The 21,954-nt window shown below is 41.5% G+C and overlaps 1 protein-coding gene across 14 annotated transcripts in view; it reads right to left on the reverse strand.

Moving 5' to 3' along the window:
- CALD1 (caldesmon 1) overlaps nucleotides 1–21,954 on the reverse strand; it is a 196,652-nt gene that overhangs the window by 43,442 nt on the left and 131,256 nt on the right. For 3 of the 14 annotated variants that reach the window (XM_030480638.1, XM_030480637.1, XM_030480631.1), the window contains exon 1: nucleotides 11,755–12,174. The exons of the other annotated variants lie outside the window; for them this stretch is intronic. In XM_030480638.1, coding sequence (XP_030336498.1) covers nucleotides 11,755–11,801 — 47 coding nt within the window. In that variant the 5' untranslated portion in view covers nucleotides 11,802–12,174. Of the gene's footprint in view, nucleotides 1–11,754; nucleotides 12,175–21,954 lie in introns of those variants that run through there. 14 annotated transcript variants of the gene reach the window in all.

A 21,954-nucleotide genomic window follows, 5' to 3' on the forward strand; every position in this document is an offset into this window, starting at 1 on the left:
TTGTTCTTGCCTCTGCACACCATAACCAAAGCACTGGTCCACAAAGCAGCGATTGATGACACACAATATACACTTGCTTTTATCTGTGTTTCATCATGCTGCTAAAAGAAATGGCAAGTGAATCCAGGGAAGCAAAGGTGAAGGAGCAAAGCAGATGGGACTATAGAAGAGCAGAGTGTGACCAGCAGTAGAAGTAAAGTGAGAGGAGGTGGCCAGCAAGGTGGGGAGGATAGCAAAGGGCTCCTGTGTTAAGAAAGTGATATGGCTAACAGGAAAACAGACAGCAAATGTAGATAAAAGAGAGTCTAGTTCCAAATGTGAGAGGAGACAAGAGATGATAAGTTTCCACCACCAAGAAGCAAAGCCTTTTTACAGATTCAACTGCCATTTTTAAAGAAAAGATAACTGAAAAATTCATCATTAAACACACACACACAAATGTTTAAGACAAGGCGTCTTGTATAATCCATTACATTCCAGGAGTGAATGCAGACCTATGGTTTTTTTCCCCTTGTTATATTAGTACTTGGCACTTGCTAAATTCTTTCAACTGAAAGATCTCAACTTGCTTTACAAATGTTAATTAATCCTTGCAACCCCTTCTGACTTCTGCATGGTGGGTGTTATTACTACTATAATGCCAGTTAAAGGGATGGAAAACAGACATAGATGAACATACTTTTTTTAGCCTGAACCAGATTAGGATTAGCAGATAAAATTCTTGTTTTGGCTGCACTACTTCATGCCTGCTGCAAAACCTGTTGAAGCTAACAGCTGCACCATGCTGACTTCCATCGCTATGCCTGAAAGCGTGTGAAAGCCACTGGCAGAATTGATTATCCTGGGACCTTTCTTTGCTGGCATACTGAACAAAGACATATCCTCCCCTGAGCTCTCTCTGAGCAAGTGATAGCCTGCCTCTCCTCTGTGTAATGCCTCTGTTGCTATGTACTTCCAAATCAGTAGTTTACATTTTAAAAAGGGTTGTGCCTGCTGGGAAATGGGAAAGGAAAGGCAAAAAGCTGGTTTAGCCCAGGGGATCTTGCAGCTGTGTCACTGTGAAAGAACCTCAAGCTTTGTGCAGGGGTCAGCGTGCCTCAACACAGCCTGGCACCTTTTTGAAGCACTGGGTTGTGAACTGAGATACACTTAGGTATCTGCAAGTATGGAAAATGGGATACAGGGTCCTCATCCTACCATTGGGAAACAAGGAGTTAGCTTGCTACCAAACCCTTCCATTTCTCAAGCTTCAACAGGTGCAGAAAGCCAGCTTGGTGAGGTAGGACTTCCAAAGGTGATTGGGTGAGAAAACACCAGCTGTACCCCAGAGAGATTCTAGTCCTACAGGAACTGTAGAAGACATCACATGGGGAGGTTTCTGTGTACCACGGCTCTCTGCACCCTCTTTAGTCCCACAGTGTAGATGGGACTGACCTCAATGTCAACTAATCCTTCCAACACTGGCTTTTGCAGGACTTTGTGTTGATTCAAAGTCAAAATGTTTCCCATCTCACCTGCACTGCAGGAAGACTGATTTAGGAAGCCAATGAGACTCCTATACAAGGTATTTGCACAGCAGATGGTTCCTTAGAAATAACAATACCAGAGAGCAGACCTTAGTCTTGATCCAAACATGTCACAGTTCATCCAAGCGTCCTCTTCCCAGCAGTCCATAGTAACAATTCATACATGCACACCTAGCCCATTGCAAGGGAGATACAATTCTATTTACCCTTCTATGAAAGTTTTCACTAAATTTAATTAATGCATCCTGAAAGACACTGGAAAGGGCCAAAACCCAAGCACTGGATAGCAAACCTATTTTTAATATATTTTTGTGAATATACAACATTTGGCAAGCAAAGACTTGGTGATATAAATTGTGCAATATTTGGCACAATTAAGAATTAAGGCAAGCATAAGAGAATTTGAATTCCTGCTCACAAAGTGTGGTCCAACCTGTTACCACAATTCAATCGACTGAGATTATTGAGTAAGAATATGGTAATCATGTTTGAAGAAGATAAACTTTAGCAGCTATGAGGTAACAAAAGGTCTGGGGGTCAGCAATCCTCCAAATTGGAAAAATAAGTCTATTTTTAACATGATGGTTGTTAAGTATGAGATGCTTAAGCTCCCATGTGCTTCAGTTCCCACCTGACTAATGCACATAGAATCATAGAATCATAGAATAGCAAGGGTTGGAAAGGACCTCAAGATCATCTAGTTCCAACACCCCTGCCATGGGCAAGGGCACCTTGCACTAAACCATGTGGTCCAAGGCTCTGTCCAACCTAGCCTTGAATACCACCAGGGATGGAGCATCCACAACCTCCCTGGGCAACCCATTCCAGTGCTTCACCACCCCCACTGTAAAGAACTTCTTCCTTATATCTAATCTAAACTTCCCCTGTTTAAGTTTGAACCCATTACCCCTTGTCCTACCACTACAGTCCCTAAGGAAGAGTCCCTCCCCAGTATCCTTACAGGCCCCCTTCAGATACTGGAAGGCTGCTATGAGGTCTCCACGCAGCCTTCTCTTCTCCAGGCTGAACAGCCCCAACTCTCTCAGCCTGTCTTCATATGGGAGGTGCTCCAGCCCTCTTATCATCCTCGTGGCCCTCCTCTGGACTCGCTCCAACAGCTCCATGTCCTTTTCATGTTGAGGACACCAGAACTGTACGCAGTACTCCAAGTGAGGTCTCACAAGAGCAGAGTAGAGGGGCAGGATCACCTCCTTTGACCTGCTGGTCACGCTTCTTTTGATGCAGCCCAGGATACGGTTGGCTTTCTGGGCTGCAAGCACACACTGAAGCCGGCTCATGTTAAGCTTCTCGTCAACCAACACCCCCAAGTCCTTCTCTGCAGGGCTGCTCTGAATCTCTTCTCCACCCAACCTGTAGCTGTGCCTGGGATTGCCCCGACCCAGGTGTGGGACCTTACACTTGGCTTGGTTAAACTTCATAAGGTTGACATCGGCCCACCTCACTAGCATGTCAAAGTCCCTCCAGATGGCATCCCTTCCCTCCAGCGTATCAACTGAACATGAATGTTCCGGGAAAAAAACATGCATTTTGAGGATCCAGAGGCTAGCATGATGGGTGTTATCTACATTGCAAGACCAATAGGTCTAATGCAAACACAGGCATAAAACTTAAACACTAGCAGTCCTTTGCCAATGATGTACTTTATGGGTGCTTCTGCCTGCTCAAGATGAGTATGAGACAGAGTAACTGATGGTGTTAGTGCATAGCTTTAAGCATATATAAACAGTTTTTCTGGACCTGTGTCCAAAGTTTGCTCAAAATACTCCCACCAAATTACCAAAGGTCTGGGAAGCTTCTGGGATGGTCCCACTAGCTACTTGCCTATGTTACAGAGAAAACTTCCAAATGGTTTTCTCCTCTATTTCAGCTCCCCAGAAGATTTTCCAGTTCCTTCTCTCGTTTCTTCTCACATTCTAGGCAGTCCCTCTGACTCCTCACCTAATGGCATTTTAATGGGTTCCTCCATTTTCTTTCTCCAAACCTGTGAGCCCTGAGCCTTAAATTCTCTCAAGACTGAACCTCCCTACTGCCCACCCTTGTAATACTATCAGCCTTTTCAGGACTCAGGTTCTCACTGCAATGGTGTCATGCATATTGAGAAGTGGAAGAGACTGAAAGCCAGGCAATAAGTACTAAACAGCAAAATCTCTGCTTGCTATAATCTTGTGAAAACCATAGTTATATCCTTTTTTGGAGGAAAGGAAACACATTGGTGTGATTGCCAGGGCAGAACAGCACAATAAACAATTAGCACACAGAGACTGTAACAGAAACAGATACCGTTTCATAGGCTCAGAGCATTCACCTTCCTAAGTTCAGAGGTTATAAGCATTGGACTGGATCGGAGGTACCAGTAGTACCTCCGTGGATGTCTCCTACCTGATCACTCTGCAGGGTGTTGGGTGAGTTTGACAGAGGAGAAGAATCCAGGAAATCAAGTAAGGAATTAACCCCATGGCTATCCAAAGTGACAAAGGGCCAAATGCAGTTCTCAGATATGTAGAAGATGGGAATATTTGTCCTCAACTAGATGGGGTAAAAATTATGCATATGCTGTCAGTGGGAAGCTTTCACAGCCATATAGATAAGGACTGGCAGGAATACCAGGATAGCATCGATACAGTGTTAAGAGAGCTTTTTAGCATGCTGGTAAGTCCTGAGGGAAACTTGCATTTGTAAAGAACTTCAAAACTGCTTTCCAACAGCCTTTATGGCAAATTTAATAGAGGAACCAGAAGAAAGTTAGTTCTCAGCCTTAATCTTTCTAAGTAAGGTAAAAGTTTAGCTAGCTTTGGAAGCAGATGTGACCTCTGCTAATTAGGCTTTGGGGCTTTTTTAAATCCTGAGAAAGCAAACTGCTGACACAATATGTCTGACCACTCCTGTTCCAGGAGGAGGCAGATGACTAAAGCCAAGATGCACAACACCATCATACACACCCAGAATCCATGCCAGCTATTTCCCTCCTGCAGGAGAAGCGTGATCCTAAAAATCTTCTGCTTCAGAGAGGAAAGATGGGTGTTACACAAAATGCATGAGGCTATTATTCAACACTAGTTTAAAAATGGGAGGTTACTTTTGAAGAAATTAGCATGCAAGAGAATATAGTGTGGTTGAAACACACTTCATTCAGCCGTTATATATTACATCATGTAATACAGTAGCGAGTGAGCTGAAAGGAAAGAACAAAAGAAATATGGAAAGGAAGCACATGACAAAGGAGATACTACTGTAGCTCACAGGAACTGGAAAGTCAGGAACAACATGAAAATGAACAATGAGGCTACAAAGGTTCCGCCATGGCCATGTCAGTGTGTGAGGATGGCCCACACCATTTGTGGGTGCTGAAATGTACAGTGTATTGAGCCTTGTGAGGCTCACCTGTCCCATGATCCTACTGCTGAGTTACAAACTTCATTAAAAACTAAAACACCAAAACAAACACCTGCAACAAAAACCTGTAATAAGGATTGTGCCAGGACAGCAAAAGTTGTGACGCTTCCGTAATTACACTGAAGCAACTTCAGTGCTGAAGGTATTGCACATGGAATTTGCCAAGCCCAAAATCTCCTGTTCAGAAACACGTAATGTACTTTTATGGTCAAAAAAAAAAAAAAAAAAAAATTGCAGGCAATTTGGCTATGACAAACCGAACAGAAGCCAAAATCTCTCATCCTGCAGTGACAAGTGCACTGGTCTCAAGGACATACCTCTAGGACAGGCCTACACATTTCTTAGGGTGGAGATTTTCCTTAGAGAGGAAAACAAGTGCACATGGACTAACTGTTTCTGGGCTGCTTTCTCAATTTTTTTAAATGCACAGCATGCCAGTTAGGAATTATTTTATGAATAAAGTTTTAAGATGTCTGGAACAAGAATCATCTTTTTTTGTTCTGTAATACAACCACCTTTACCTGGAGGACCTACAACAGGACCAGATCCTCTGATGCAGAAGTATAAAGCAGATTGAAAGTGATCTGAAAAAGATTCAGAGTTCAGAATCAAAATTGCTTGCACAGAGTTAATCCTCCTTGTATGGCATGCCAGGTTCTGCTGGAGTCATTTTTGCTCATGAGAATCTGAATATTTTTCACTGCTTTTTTAGTCAAGGTACATGGAAAAACTGTGGATGGAAATTAAAAAAAGAAAACAAAGTTAGCCAGGTCACTGATCTTCAAGAGGGATTCTGACTTTGAGGAAGAAGAGTCTGAATATGAGCAGACATCAGAAAAAAACCCCTACCAAACCCCCGAAAAGTGGTTGTGCAGCAAGCTTTTAAGGAGTAGCCTACTCCTAATAGTGCATCTGTACGTTTTGCTTAGTGTGGACTGGTACATCCAATCCCTGTCACCAATGTTGTTTATTTTTCTTTTCTGCTTTATTATCATCCCACTTTATCTTTTATATCTTTTGCCTACAGTAAGCTAACCTCAACAATAACAGGATATGTACTCTGCAATTATTATGGGGAGTTGGAAGAGGAAAAAATTGCTTCACAAGTGACATAATCAAGCTTACAATACTCAGAAGAAAGTAAATAAGCAAGTGACAGAGAAAACTGGGCATTTAGTGACTAGGTTAACTGATATTTCTCCGACAGTCAAAGAACTACACCGCAGCACTGGGCAGGAAGAGGGCAGCCACTTTATGTCACTTCTGATTTCCTGGTGCAGCACAGAGTGAATTTAAGCAGTGACAATACTTGGCTTGATATTTCAGTTACCAAGAGGCAAACAGTGACTGAGGAAAGAAAGAATTTAAATACCAGCTTCTGTTCTCTCTTGAAACTTTGGTCATTGTAACTCAGTTTATAACACAAGAAACTATATTGACACCAAACCTGAAGCCTGTGTTTAAGCCTAGAATGTTTTACTCATCTCTAGAATTCAACATGTGCCTTCAAAGCATTTTGGAAGAAAAATAGCTGAGCAATATAAAGCATCAACTAAACATTGTAGTTGGTACTTTTCTTCAATGATAGATCATAGAAGAAAAGATCTTCTCTATCATAGATAGAGAAGAGATCATAATACCTTGGACCGAAGTGTGATTTTTCTGGCAACTTCACAAACTGTTTAAATACTTTAAATGTAGAACAACCCACATGGAACACTGTGTTCCAATGTGCCCATTGTTCCCTAAAAAGGTGAGTATGGTATGGCACTGAAAGACTTGCATAAATGTCTCTTTACCACATCCAGTTTGTGTGTCAGAGTGAGATTTCATGGCAATGCTGAACACTTATGGAAAAGAGAAGGAAGAAGGGAGGGAAAGGCAAAGAGGGTGCAGGGGAAGCTCTCCCTGACTGTCTACTCTGAAAAGGATTTGAACTGCAGAAAAGAGGAACCATGTCAGCAAATGCCAAACCAATGTGATACCTGCCAAACCACACCTTATCCTTCTCGATCAGCAAAAAAAATATCCGCTGCCTGATTTCTCTTACCTCACCAATAAAGGGCTAGGCCTTTTTCCCTTATTAGGACAGTCTCCATGCTGTAAAATTCTGGCTCTAGTAAGTGGCTTTAACAATATGTGCTGCACATCAGCACAAAAAGAAAGCAACTAATAAAAATAAAACACAGAAGGAGAATAAAAGGGCTGAGTCCTAAATTAAAAGGGACGACATCAGCTTAGTTCGGGCTCCGAAATTTGATCATAGATTTTATGAAATGGAGAATTAAAATTGGAATGGTTAAATGCATGAAGGCTAACATTATACAGATATATAATTATAAACTTGGCCTTGCAACTACTTATATACATAAGAAGACTTGCTGAAGTTAAGGAGATGTTTTTACTGCACTCAAGTGACTACACAGCTCTAAACATAGATCAAATTTCAGTACATGAAAACAGAGCAAAGAAAGGGGTTTTTTTATGTTTTCTTTCACAAAATAAAATGTAAAAGAAATGAAAATTTATAGTCAGGTAGGTATCCATGTTTCAATTATTTCAACAATTTGTGGAAGTGTTTTTCTTGGTTGGATTTTTAAACGTATGGTTGTGGATTATCTAGTTTACTGCATCTGCATTATACGGACATATATGCAAACACATGGACAGAAGAACACAGAAGGCCTAAAATAATCACTAGATAATTGGTTCCTTCGAACCTTCTTATTTTACTCTGAATTGAGAACCAGGTGGATGGGGAGGCCTGGGACTGCAGGCTTGCAGGAAAGGGAAAGAAAAGGGTGTGAAGAAACAGGATGAAGTTCTGCCACCTCCATCCCACACTAGTTGAACACCTATGCCAACAGTGTGGCTGTGGAGGAGCTATCTGAATTTAAGATCTGCACTAACAATGAATTTTGTAGTTTTGCTGAAGCAGAAGAAAAATCCCTTGTCAGAGTGAAGTGGCATGGAAAATGTTCAGGGCTGTTTTATTTTAATTTAGAGTGAAATAAGAAGGCAAATCCTCCAACTATTTTTTGGTTTTAATTTTAACTTTTTTCTTTAAAATGTAGGTTAATTTAAATAAAAAGACTAAAAGAAAGAAAAGAAAAAGATCAAAATGTTTTATTTCAAGTTTTAATTAAAAAAAAAAGAAAATTTCCTCTTGTTTTCCTTATACAGAAACGTAACATGAGCTCCCAACCAGTTCTGCTCTAAACTCTCAGTTCTACCCAGAACTCGCCCAATTTTTCTTGGTTTTGCTAAATTTACCTTCAGTCAGAAACAATTCGCATAGCTCATTTCAGGCATTTGGATTCACAGAGAGCAGTACCAGCTTGCATCTGGTATCTCTCACTACTCTCCTGGCTTGAACCAAGGCTTGGACAGGGTGGTCAGGGATTTCATTAAACTCTCCAGAGTCACTTGTTCTCTGACAAGATCCTAGAAATTTGATTCTCACAGTCATGACTTCAGACTCAGGTGGATACCCAAAACTTCACACAGATCAATCCATCTTTGTGCTCCCAACACTCAATGCCTTGCTTATGCTGGAAAAAAGAAAAGCATCTTTTGCTGAGGCAAGAAAGCTGTGAAATCTCACAGATATTTCCTTATAGATCTGTTCTTTCTCTGCCATAATGTTTCTTCCACTGAAGATAGCCTCACTCAAAAATATTTCAGGTCTTCCAGTAAATTTCTTCTGACCCATTAAGAGGAAAGCTCCTAAATCTAGCAACAAAATCTCAAACTGGACACTCAATCTTCAATAACCTCTGTCTCTGCTGATGTGTAAACCAGACACAAGGCACATGTATTTCATTCAGGTAGTGACAACTAATACATCAAGAATGCTTCATATACTTAAAATACTGTCATTACACTATTTAACATAAGTATTTGGGTCCAGCCACAGACAAACATATTTGCATGAAAAACTCACCATCCCAAGTGTTTCAGACTTCATTCCAAAACATCAGACACTGAAGTGCAACATGAATATAAACATTACAGCTCACAAATGGACAGGACACTGTAAGAAAACTGCCTATTTCTTGGCCATGGTACACTTTTCACTGTAGGGGAAGTGCCACTTTCAGAAATTGACTGAGATTCTTAGCTTTCAAAATGTAGACAAACAGGGTCACTACAGGCATTGTGCATCTGGTCTATAGTTGCATTATGTCCATCTTATTTACCTCAGTAATGTAAATAGGCTTTTACAAACTAAGAATTCAGGTCATTGCCCACTAGGGAACTTGAATGAAAAGCATGGACAACAGAAAACAAGAAAGAAGGAAAGAAATGGCTTCAAGTGAAAATGAAAAACATCAAATTTTGAAGCAGAAATAAACAGATAACATAGCATCACCAACACTGCTGCTGTCTGTGGAGCAGTGTCCTCTTCAATCCTTCTCTTCTCCTAAAAAAGTCCTATCTTATTATCAGTCTTAAGCATCCAGCCAAGAAACAGAAAAGAGAATTTACAACATAAAGGCTGTGAAAGACTGAACTTCCAACAACCAAACTGCCCATGAACAATATGTGAAGTCTGAACAAAAGTTATAATTTGCTGGAAGAAAACATTCTACCTGTTGGCAAAGACAATTATGCTTTCCCTAGAAACTTGCACAGTAAACACTTTAGTGTCCAGCAAAGTGAGCCAATTCAATCTCTATACATTTATTAAGCAGTCTTTAAATTTTTAGGCCAACCAGAATGATTTCTTGGCTACAGTGAGAGCTTCTGCTTTTAATTTCTAGTGTATCAAATGCTAACAGGACTATATCCAGATATTTAGCAATTACAAAATTTTCTACAAATACTTTAAGTATGCTGAGAGCATAGAGAGTATCTTGCAGCTGAAACTGTCATATAAAGGGGTCATTAGAGGACATTTGCAAGAAGTTAGCAATCACATTGTACCTCATTCAAAATAGTGCATAACAGCCCCCTCCTTTTCCCTGGAGAGTCTCCAGAGAGCTAACTTATAAGGATTTTAATATTCCTTTTCTTTTCCACTGCAATCTCCTGAGAAGACACGAGCACTTGGAATGGTTACGTTATGCCTCTGCCTGGGAAGGGCAGTATTTCATCATGTATTTCACTGAGCAATGCTTTGAAGAAGCCTTTGTGGGTAATGCTAAAGGTGTCTTCCCTGCTTTTGGCCTGAGGTCACAGAGATGTTTGTTACAAGGGAATAAATCAGTTCCCAAATTTTGGCGGCACATTTGATTTTTGTTAAAAAGTCCTACCCAAAGAAAGCTTTGCTTTTCTTCCCCAGATATGCTACTGTGAGTTTTGACAAAAGAAAACACATGTCTGGTTGTCAAGGTATGTCTGCTCTTGTTTAGAAGCTGCTGCAGGTCACGAATCTCCCAAGATACAGAAGACCAACAGTATATTAGTTAAGCATGCTTCAAGAGAGGAGGATTTAATTGTTTTCACTCAGATATAATTTCACTGACTTCACTGAACTCACTTCACATAACATAATTGCAGCTGTTACAGTGTATGCAAGCTAGGGCATTCCTCCCAGCACTCGCTCAATGCTTCAGAAATATGCCAGGCATAAAGTTAGCACACTGCTGGTTCCCTCTCTCACCCAAAGGGGAGTGGAGGAGAATCTCTCTCAGCAAGTATATCCAATTATTTCCATTCTTTTTAAGCAAAACAGCCAGACCCTGACATCTAGCTAAACCAGCCCCAATGCAGAGCAGTGAAAGGGTCCGAAGGTCACCTCAGAGGCTTCAGCTTGGGTCACTGCCCCCAAAGCCAGCTCCCCACTCTAGGTATCAATAGTCAAGGTTTCCACCAGTTATACCACCACTAAAGTGCCCAAACCTCACCCACTTTGCCCTTTCCCCTCCCTTGCTTTCCCCTCTCACTGATTGCAGAGAAATTGATGCTCCGCAGCGGCTGCTCCCAATTCCCGTACAGCAGTATGGGAGGGCTGGCAACTGTGGCTTGTGGCTGTATTCCGCCACAAACCAACACAAAACAAACTTATTTGACATGCTCTTAGTTAAATTATTATTTATTGCCCAATTTCTGAAATCATGATGAAGGATTTCAGATTCCTGGAAGGGACTTCTTGGAGGGGCTGAGTTTCAGAAATCCCTGAGCAACCTCTCCCTCCAAAAGCACAGGATTTCATGCTGGAAACTCCAAAAACAGGCACCCAGAAGTCCCAGCTGCTTTTCAAAACCTCTCCCAAATTTTAAACAAGACCCTGATATAAATAACAGTATTTCAGAAACATAGTAGTGTCCTATTTCCCACCCCTCAACATATAAAGCAGACAAACAAAACAACAGCACAGGATCCAAATAAAGCAGAAAATTTCTTTGGCTATATTACAGAGACTAATTGATTTTCTTCTCCCGTTTCCCTCCCACATTCAGAAATGAATGTGCCAGGAGGACTTTTACTCAGTGAATAAAGCAATGTGAGTTACCGGAAAGCTTTCACACAAACTATGAAACTTCTGCAAACTTCCCATTAGCAGAACTTCAATTAGCAACCACTCTTCTCAACACATTGTTCTGCCACTGAACAAAGCAATTTAAATTCTGCCATTCAGGTAGGAGAAATGCATAAATGCAAAGGCTTTTCCTTTAGACAACAGAGCACAATATAGCAAAAAGAGAAGCAAAAGAACCCAGTCTGCATCCAATGCTTGTTCCCCAGTTCAACCAGCTTCCCAACTTATTAGACCATTCTGTTCCTGTTTCCCATCGCCACCATCCAGCATTTCCTACACAGCACCGAAAGGCTAAATCCGTACAGATATCATAATAAATAGGCAACTCACTTGGAAAGGCTTGACAAATTCTGCCTGCAGTATGATCTGCTGATCATGTCTGTAGAGTACGAATCAGTGCAAACTGCTGCCAGCTCCAGGGAGCAAATGGATGGATGATCAGGGCGTGGAATGAGATAATAAAAATGCCATTATCCTTTCAGGCATGCGAGACTCATTGGATGCTCTTTCCACCCCACAGGTTAACCATTTGGTCGGTCCTGTAGCTCCCGTAATTACACTATTTGCCTATTGTTAAGCTCATTATCTATCTTGTATCCTCCTCTCCTCCCTTCACCCCCCTCTGCTCTGTGATCATATGATTTTTTTTTTTTTACTGTATTCTCTCTAATAGATCCTCTTTGCTATGTCTGGGCCCCCAGTTACAGAAATTCCTGCAGATTTCTCAGCTGCTCGACTTGACCGACAAATGCTTGCTTCCCATTCAGCTTTCACAAGAGGCGCTTCTGTTTAGCAAGCCTGTCTAAGCACCAAGCAGCCTGAGCGCTGCACAGAGGTGCCTTCACAAGTATTTGCTTGTAGGAAAGTCACATTCCAGCCTGCCAAGAGATCATAAGGGGAGAGAATCCAAATATAAAACAATGGTTCAGGAAACAGTCCCCCCTTTTGATCATAAATCATTGTCTAAGCATTTTGCAGGCACTTGCATCCAGTCTAACTTGTGAAAGGTCAAACCTGATCAGATAGCTCAAAAGACTGGAGGGTGATTGCCAAACAGGAACAAATCGAGGGAGGTGGGAAGCAGCTGCAAGATCAACTGCAGTCCAGGTAAGACCATCTTGTATTTGCAAAGGGATAAAAAGTAGGGCTGGAGCTAAATCCAACCTAAGAGACTCTCCTCAACGTTCTTCCATCTAATCCAGTGAATGAGGCAGGAAACAGAAATGCAAAGTAAGTGATTTAAATAGAGGTACCATCAGTTACCATGATTTTACATGCTTGGCTCTCATACCCCTTTAAAAGCCCACATATGCAAGTAAACTGAAACAGCTTACTATGCAGTGCTGCAGTCATTACACCCTAGGATCTGATCTTGTTAAACCTCATAAATTACAAGAGTGGGTGTGGATGGATTAGTACTCCAAAGGGAAACCTCTGCTGCAAGCTCGCCCTTCTATGGGAAGGAGTGTGTGGGTTCAGTAGGTGGCACTCTTACCTTGAAGTGAGCACCGAGGCAATCCTCTATGCGCGAAGTCAAGGGAGGATGCTGGATGTCCAAGGAAGTGTCATTCTTGACAGTTTTTTTCTCAGAGCTTGCAAGAAGCCAACGGCTGCACACTTGAGGCACTGATACTCATTTACATCCTGCTCAAATCCTGAAGTCAATAACCAAGTTTTTTCCTCTCAAAACCTTCCTCTACAGTTTCAAAAAGATAGATTTTTGCCAAAAGGTAAGAATTCTGTGCTTTATAAATAGGTGAATGATTCACATGTACAAGGCTCAGGGTTTTCTGCACACTCAGAAACAGGTCTGAAATATTCCAAAAAGTTGCTATTTCTTCAAGTATACCTTCTGCAGACCCAGCCCCTTGTTCTAAAGTACATGTAAAAAACCCCACCTTTTAGCTTATAAAACATACTGGAATTCTGGTCTGGAGCAAGGAAAGGTCAACAGGGCTGATTGCAACGAGAGAAAATCATGGATTTCATTTCTGTAATTGCAGAGAGATCTACAAGTGAGATGATGGATGGTACAGCAGGCAGGCCATCTCTGTTTCTTCTACCCTGATCTCAAGGGAAAGAGGGCATGTAAGGCAGTGTGAATGTGTAGAGTCCTTGAAAAAGTGCTGGTGAGAGGGGAGTCATTTCAACTCAGTGAGAAAAGGCATTTCAACTACTGGGGAATTACAGAAGCAGAATTCTTCCCTCTGGAAGAGCATTAGTTAAAGAGAGATTATATCACCATTCTGCCAAAACACACATTTTAATCAGATGCCAGATGTAAGAGTTGATGTTTATGAAACTATAAACTGGGTTCCAAGGCAGCCCTACAGATTTCTAATACAGGTCTGTATTTACTACTGTGTCACAGAAACTTTTTATTTTTTTTTCCAGGTGAGTGAGTTCTATACTCTTTTCAATCCACCCTGGATAGTTAGGTTATTGCAGTGCTCATGAACAAAAGTGTTTCCACACAGGATAAAATAAAAGTGAATTGACTATTCTCTAAAACATTACACTCTAGATCTTCAAAGAATAGTTCCAGATTTTTCAAAAATCTGCCCTTACTGTCATGCAGATTCTGGCTCTAAATGGCAAATCTGACCTATTTGTTGGATTCACATGGTCAGCCTGTTTCTTATTTGAAGCAAGACTTCTAACACCAAATTGCATCCTCTTGCCCACACCTCTACAGCACTACTGAGAATAGATGTCATTTGCCTACTGATTGAGCAATAAGCAACACTGGCCACTCAAGTCTATTCTCAACACATGTGCCATTTTAGCCTGCAAATGAAGAATGGAAGAGAAAGTAAACAAATCCCACTTCTGAACAATATCAGTCTCCCTGCCCTGTCTGTGGTGTTAACCTGTGCGAGGAAGTGTCCTTGTCAACAACGGCTTGAAATGCGCTGCAGGTTGGTGTCCCACATACTAGTTTTTAATTTGACAGCACTAGTGTTGATTTTCTTTTTTTCCCCCAACCAGAAATTGCTATAACCATGATTTGTTACACTTGTCAAACTGCAAGGTCAATGTTCAATTCTGGTCACAGGCATGTTAATCCACTGCACAGAGGCAATGAGTATACTGCCAAGTGGACCTGGGCTAACCCATATTAGCAGCATACTCCTGCACTGCTGAGTGCCCAGCAGGTTTCCCCTTCCCTGCACCCATCAGTCACCAGGCCCATTCAGCTGAGGAACGTCACTGTTTTAAGAAGAGCTACAGGGACATTTGTGATTCAGTTTGCAACACAAAGGAGGGCCTCCAAGGCCAACATGTGCAATGTCAAGCTTTAACAGAATTGGGTGAAGAGCCCACAGCTCCTTAACTTTACAGCAATGCAGAACTGGTTCCCTGAAAGAGGCTGACATGGTTTTGCCATGCTTGCAACCCCTTTAAAAAGAAGTAGGAGGAGGATCTGAGTCACTCAATAATCTTTGCACTCAATAATCCCTTTATTATTTCAAAGCCAAACGTTTGTTGTTTACTTTCTTCAGTACCTTAACTGAGAGGGATACTCTCAGTACACTGTAGCCCTGAGAAGAAGATCTTGCATATGGAGCAGGAAGAGGCAAATCACTTTCCCTATATCGTTTAAAAAATTCACGTGGGCTTCTAAAGCATGAAAAATGCTGGTGGCAGGAGACGAGTGTCTCAGCCTGCCTTCCTTATATATTCTGATGCTTCAGAGATTATTACTTGGCTCTAGGACACCAAAACCCCTAAGCAAGACACTAGAAAGAGAAAAAACTAAGTAAACAAACACTAACTAAACTAAGGCACTTGAGAGGTGTCATTCACATCAATGAATTCAAGTCAAATGGCCCTATAAGAACGTAGGCTCATCCATTAAAACAAGGAAAGAAACTACAGGGCCTTTCCTAATTTCTCGACATTAAAAGCATCAAAATGAGGAGGAGGAAGGAGACATGAGAGCTTTCCAAAGGAAGTTATTACTGGGAGGTTCCAACATCTACTCATACTAACAATAGGAATGTCAGAGGTCATCCAGAGAACCACCTAATATTCTGTTTGTTATTTTAACCATTCCTGTATGCAAGGCAGTTTTCATTGAGCTGATCGCAACAGCCTGAGAATCTTTTTTCTTTTGAGATTACAGTGAACTTGGAACCTGTCAGTCACACGCACCATCCGGACCATACCTTTCCATATGTAGCCTATTCCTTCCTGTATCTGTTTGTCAACAATGGATTTGCTGTGCTGCTCGCTGCTTTTGCCCTGTTATTCAAATATCTTCATGCTTCTTTAGCTCCTTGTTTAGTCCTTTTCCAAGTTGAGGCAGTTTTAAAATAGGCAGGCAAATAGCTTACAGAAATGTATCCAAATTGTTTCAGAGACAGTAAATAGCTCACCCTGCACTGCCTCTCTTCTGTGCCACTAGTATGAAATAAGTAGGCAGACTTGTAGTGAACTTTGCAAAGCTACTGGCATTTTGCAAGAGAAACACAATTCTGTTTTTTATGAAAATCCATTCTAATGACATTAACATCTGCTTCTTGTTTGAAGAATATTTTTAACCGTTCCCTCCCTGGGAAAATAAAAGATGCCACAGTCTCTTTCATGTTCTCACAGAGTAGACAAACTCAGTTGGCTTTTTTAAGGTCTGTTCTGAAATGCCCCAGTACAGTTCACTGCATGGAACTCAGTGTATACGTCTCACACAGCAAAAAGCATCTGCATTCACCATCCTGTGAGATTTTACTCTAGGACACTGGCATGAGCAGGGACTTCATTTCACAGATGAACAACACTTGGCACATTAAATCATATGCAGCAGGTAAAGCCAGGCAACCCATACATAAGGTCTTGTAGTAATCTCTTGAGGACTCATAAAAACAAGGCTATGTACTTCTTCATCAAAAAATGCTGACCTGTTTCTTACTATAGTGGTGGTGAGTTTTTTTCAAGTCCAGTTCTATCACACGTAATGGAGATTCTGCCATTTGCCAGTCATAAGTCTTCCATGCTCTTACAGGGTTCAGTACCAAGAAGCTGTCCTACAGCTATGACATCTATTCTTCCCTTGATTTTTTAACTGTAACCTGTAGTCATATCCATCTAGATGCCTATAAAAATCAGCAGCACCAAAAATTTTAATGTGTTCAGTGAAACCTGTGAGTAATACTTACCCAGCCATGTCAGAGGATATATGTATTAAAATACTCAGATTGGAATATGTAGTTGTGGGGTTGGACATATGCATGCGCAAATCATGGAATCACATGCAAACAGAGCTTGCACGCTCACACAGACACATTATCATGTACCTAATGCCTTAGCAGACAACAGAGCTATTTTTTGCATAGACGAGTTCTGCAGCATTGGGAACACAACCCTGTTACATCAAAATGCAAAATCCTGAAGCCTGAAATTGTAAATACTTGCAGTAATGCACTTCCAGATACTGAAGACCCATATAGAGCCCATGCAGCACTCAATCCTATCTGACGCCTGCTTTGCTGGATAGGCTGGCCTTGGGTGGCACAGGCAGAAAGAAGTTTGGTCCTCCGCAGGGAAGAGTATTTAATTTTCTCTAACTGTTCTCAGTTCTTGAGGTATTAATATTATCCTGCTTCTCGCATGGAAAAGTTACTGACTGTATGTATGGCTGTAGCAGTAAACGAAACAAACTCCAAGACAAGCATTAAAATGATATTCCAAGGAGGACTTCCACTGTAAGTTGAAACTTGATTAGAAAAACATATTTGCTGGTGCTTGCATTCTCTATCAGTTACTTATGGGGCAATGCACAATCCAGAAGTAAAGCAGCATAATATTTCAAGGTGCGATAGACTATTTCAACCAAAGCATAGCTTTTGTTTTATGTCATGTTTTCACTGCTTTCAAATAAATGCTAAGATCCAAACAATAGCCTCCATATACCAGCCAGGATATAGCTACCTTCTGGTCATTCGAACAACTGAAATGGAGGAAACCATATGAGGGAAGCATTCACAAAGGCTATCTTTACCTTCTCTCCCCATGCCCTGGCACTGTCTCTAGTGAGGGACAGACTCTGGCCCCCTCCTGCTCTGAGCAGGAGTTTGCTTCTCTCCATGTGCCAGCAGCAGCAGAGGGAAGGGCCACCATTTCTCTGTTCACTTCTGAACCCATTCTTTTGTGTTTTGCGCGTTTCAAGGACGCGTGCCAATTCTCGCAGCAATGAAAAGCAATCTATTATTTTGTGTGGCAAATTTTAGAATTTGCTGTCTCTCTTGTACCTGAACTGTAGCTTGCTTAGAGTGATAACTGCTATCAATAAATTTCAGCTTTAGCAACGGAAAGGTTAGTATTCAAAGCCCAGAAACCCATGATTGGAGTTGTAGGACTTGTCCTCATAGCCATGTAGGATAGCACTTGCAGAGTCCACAAAACAGAAAGCTGAAAAAGCTGCCAATAACGTACATGCAAGTTCACTCCAACTCTTTCTGGCAATACTTAATTTCAACAACAAGTTTTATATAAAATTATTTATGTTATTTTAATACATCAACAGGCATGCTCTAAACATTATTATTCACTTCAAATTTAGCCACAAAGGCCAGAAAAACCCACAATGTGGTGTGATACAAACATAGAGGATAGATGCATCTCTAGCTAAAAGAGATTATGCTTTAATTTTGCTGCTGAGCAGGCATAGGTGAAAGCCTAAGCCAAACTCCTTAACAGACATGCCAGTAAACACCAGTAAACTCATTAACTGTGAAGCATGGGATCTATTCATTCTCGTGTGCCACCACATATCCGGAGAGCATCCACTGTCTCACTTCAGCCTGAAGCCATAGTCCAAGTCCAGGCTTCAAGCTTGATCCTTCTCTGCTGGAAGAGTTTATATAAATGTGTACACAGGCACACATGCACACAGCTTTGGAAAGAGAAGAGCATTTCCTGCTGGGCCAATTTATGGACACGTTCCTGTACCAAAAGCTCCTATCTTATGATACTCTGAATTTCACTGGTGAACAACATCCAAGCCCTGCTCAGGATCTCACTTCACAAACAACCCAATAAACTCAGCTAGCAAAAGCCATCCGAATTCCACTGAAGACAGCGACTGTTCAACAGTTTATGCCACTTGAACAGCTAGGAGGTATTCCAAATACAAACTTCGACTAGAAATACTCGGTTTGGGCCTTTCTTATCCCTGAACTTAGCTTAAAAATATTAAGTTGGAGCCTTGACCAGGACTCTGCCTCATGTGGATTGATGATCATTTACAGCCCTAACTGGACCAATCATTTTTAATATCTGGTAACGGCCCTTAGGTGTTTTGGAAGGAGCTTTATTTCACTAGCTGCACAGGGATTACTGACTAACCGGATGCTCCCAGGAACTTTTGGAGAGCAAACAGTGTCAGTTTATTTAATAACTTTCAAAGTGAAACTAAAATCTTGTCCAAATCATGTCTCTTCTGATTTAATTAAAACGCACCACACATACTGCATTGCTCTGTTAATCATTAACAAAGTTAATTCAAGACAGAAGATGAGTCTTTTCTTTCCTTCAAAAGCCTCCAGCCAGTGGAAAACTTCAAAAAACATTCCAAAAAAAGGACCAGTACAGTATGATTTTCGTTAGAATGGTCAACACGTCAGTATGTTTTTCCCCCTTCTTCTGTATTTCTGATCCCTATAGGAATCCATGTTAGAAGGGTTGTTTTTTTCTTGCTTGGCAAAATACCTTTCCCAAATTTTCTAAATATTGCCTGGTATTTGCGTCAATATGACAGTCATTGGGTTTGACAGGAATCAGATTGCTAAACCCACACAAAAATGCTTTGGAAATTAGGGGCTAGTTATACATTCTGTTTCATTCAAATCTACTTTAGCAAACTGGCAAGGAGTGGATCTGAACAGTCCCCATCATCCCTTCACTTCTATGGTTCACACAGAGGTTTCTTCAGCATGCTAATCTCTATCCTAACTTCTAGACTCACTCACAACTCCCGCTGTCTGATAAATCTCCTTAGCACTCCTGTCCCAATCAATTTTCACTTTCCAAGATGACCTAGCAACCCATGAAAGTTTTTCTCCCTGTGCAGCAATCCTTTCCAACTTCTTCCAGGGAGGAACCAAATAGGAAATTAAACAGTGTTATAAGTGCAACACTTTGTGGGCTATTCAAGAAACAGGATACATCCAACATATTTTTCCAACAGGTCTCCTTTTTCGAAGGAGACCAAAACAAAGCAAATCAGAACAAAACAAAAAGAAAGGAAAAGGTTTCTTTCTTCACTTTCTTCTGGTCTTACGGAAACCTAAATGCAAAATCTTCCAGTCTCATTTGTGCTGTTGTTATCTAATGGGATTTCCCTCTTGAAAGCAACAAAGGATCAAGGCTGAACACTTCCACAAGACCTGTCATATCAGATCAGGATGGCATTCCATCAAGGCTGGATTCTTGCCTCCGGCCATGGCTCATGCCTAATGTTTTAGAGGAAAGCAATGGGAAAGGAAAAAAGGCAAACCACACTGCACCTGGTCCATTGAGCAACATCTGCCTGCACAGCAGAATTCTCTCTGCCCCCTGCAGGCAGGCAGGCAGGCAGCTGGGGCTCTGCCACATACAGGCACTACTGTCTGCACTGCAGGGTCTTTAAAAAAGAAAAAGTCATTTATTGCAGGGTAATACACATAAAAGGGTATCAAGGAGTTAAAACGAAATCACTATAGATGTTCAGTATTCACATGATAGCATGTGCATAAGAACATAATGACCTGGGGACTTAAATTACCCAGCTAAAAAGACCCAGCTAGATTTTTTTCTTTGTCATTTCTCTGCATATCCAAGTGCTAATACTTCTTTCTGCACTGAAGGACCTGGAACCTACTGTAATTTAGTAACAAAGGCACTGCATATCTACTTCCTAGCTTCTCCTGTGGCTCTCAGATCACATGTTACACTATCAGGACAGGCCAGGCCAGGCCTAAGCAAACTCTCTAGACCATCATTTCATCCCATCTGCACTGTAAACCCTCAAGCCCACGTTAAGGGGCTTGACCTATCTGCAAAAGGACAGTCCAATGTGCTTGGTGCTCCAGACTTAACCCATGCTGCTCAGATGCCCTGGGAGGAGACAAGTGCAAGTACTGTTACAACCAACCATACCCAGCTCAGTGCCTCCTGAGCACAGCCCAGAATGGCAGCAGTCATCATGGATGGGAAGCCTTGTACTGCAGGCCTAAATGCTTTAGCATCTGAACTGTTAACCAGGCAGGTGACAGCATGTGAGGAAAACCTTTCAGCTCTGATCTTCCGCTGAGCATGCTCAAGCCCCCAGCACCTATGCATACGCCTTGGGCCCCTCTGTCAACTGTAAATCATGAGCAGCTCAGAAGGCAGACCCATGGCAAGGAAGAAAAGGGGCAGCTACAACCCTTTACACTGTACATGGGTTGTTTTGTTATTTTTCTAGGTCTGTTTATTTTTCATTTTTAAACATCTTATTAAAGTAGCCATAAAGAAATGCATTTTTAAACAAACATCTGTGCAGTGCTCTGCATTTGAAGAGTCTGTCTCCACTCTTTGCCATTATTGTTCATGGACGTAGGAAAGCATCCTTACGAGCTCAGCGGCCAGTGACTTAGGGACAAAGCAGCACCATGGGGTGACAGGTGAAGTCCCCAAGCTGTAAGACTGCAACCTGAGCCTGCTTCTCTATCACAGTAGGGTTATGATCCTCCTTCAAAACCTACCCATCCATCATCACAACATCCGAAAGATTTCTGAACACTGACTGGGGAGATGGGTTATATGATGAAGGTAACCTCAGAGGCACCTGAACAGGGATGAGGTGGCATGCATTCCCCACCTCTTCTTTTCTGTGGGTGACACAGGAGCTCACGAGGGCTTTAACCCTGTGCCTAAGTAAACATCCAAGCAGTTTATCAGTCAGCTCAGTAACAGAGTGAGAAAAGCCTCACAGATCTAATTAGTAGGAAAAACAAATAAAAGCATTCACTTGTGTTTGCGGGAAACTTATAAATACAGAATTATTTCTTTCCCACAATCTTTAAAACTCAATTTCTGGACCACTCTCACGAGGATCAGCATCCCTGTACAATTGTCCTGGATCTGTCATGTCATTGCACAGTGTTCTTCGGGACTTGATTTGGGCACAAAAATACACCTTTCCTAAATTTGCACTAGCCAATAAAGTTCTTTGGCATGCTGGAAGATGATGAAGAAAGGGCCTGAACTTCACCTATTCTTTTGCTAGGCAAAGAACGGGCAAATCTCCTTTGACACTACTGAACATAAAAGAAGCCCTTATCAGCTTGCACTGCTGGGATGGTCTTGCATCCTCTGCAATCTGCCACTAACCTTTTCCCATTCAATTCCTCATATTAAGATGGAAAAACTGTCAATAAATGGCTTAAGAGAAATGTAACCTTCTCCCGAAAACAGCTGACATACTTGTCATAAGGAGATTTAAATAATGTACCTATCAAAAGGGTCAGTAGCAGTCCAACTTGCATAGTTGATATTGACAAACATCGACCA

This window comes from Strigops habroptila, chromosome 3, assembly GCF_004027225.2.
Source record: "Strigops habroptila isolate Jane chromosome 3, bStrHab1.2.pri, whole genome shotgun sequence".
In the NCBI taxonomy this organism is placed as follows: Eukaryota; Metazoa; Chordata; class Aves; order Psittaciformes; family Psittacidae; genus Strigops; species Strigops habroptila.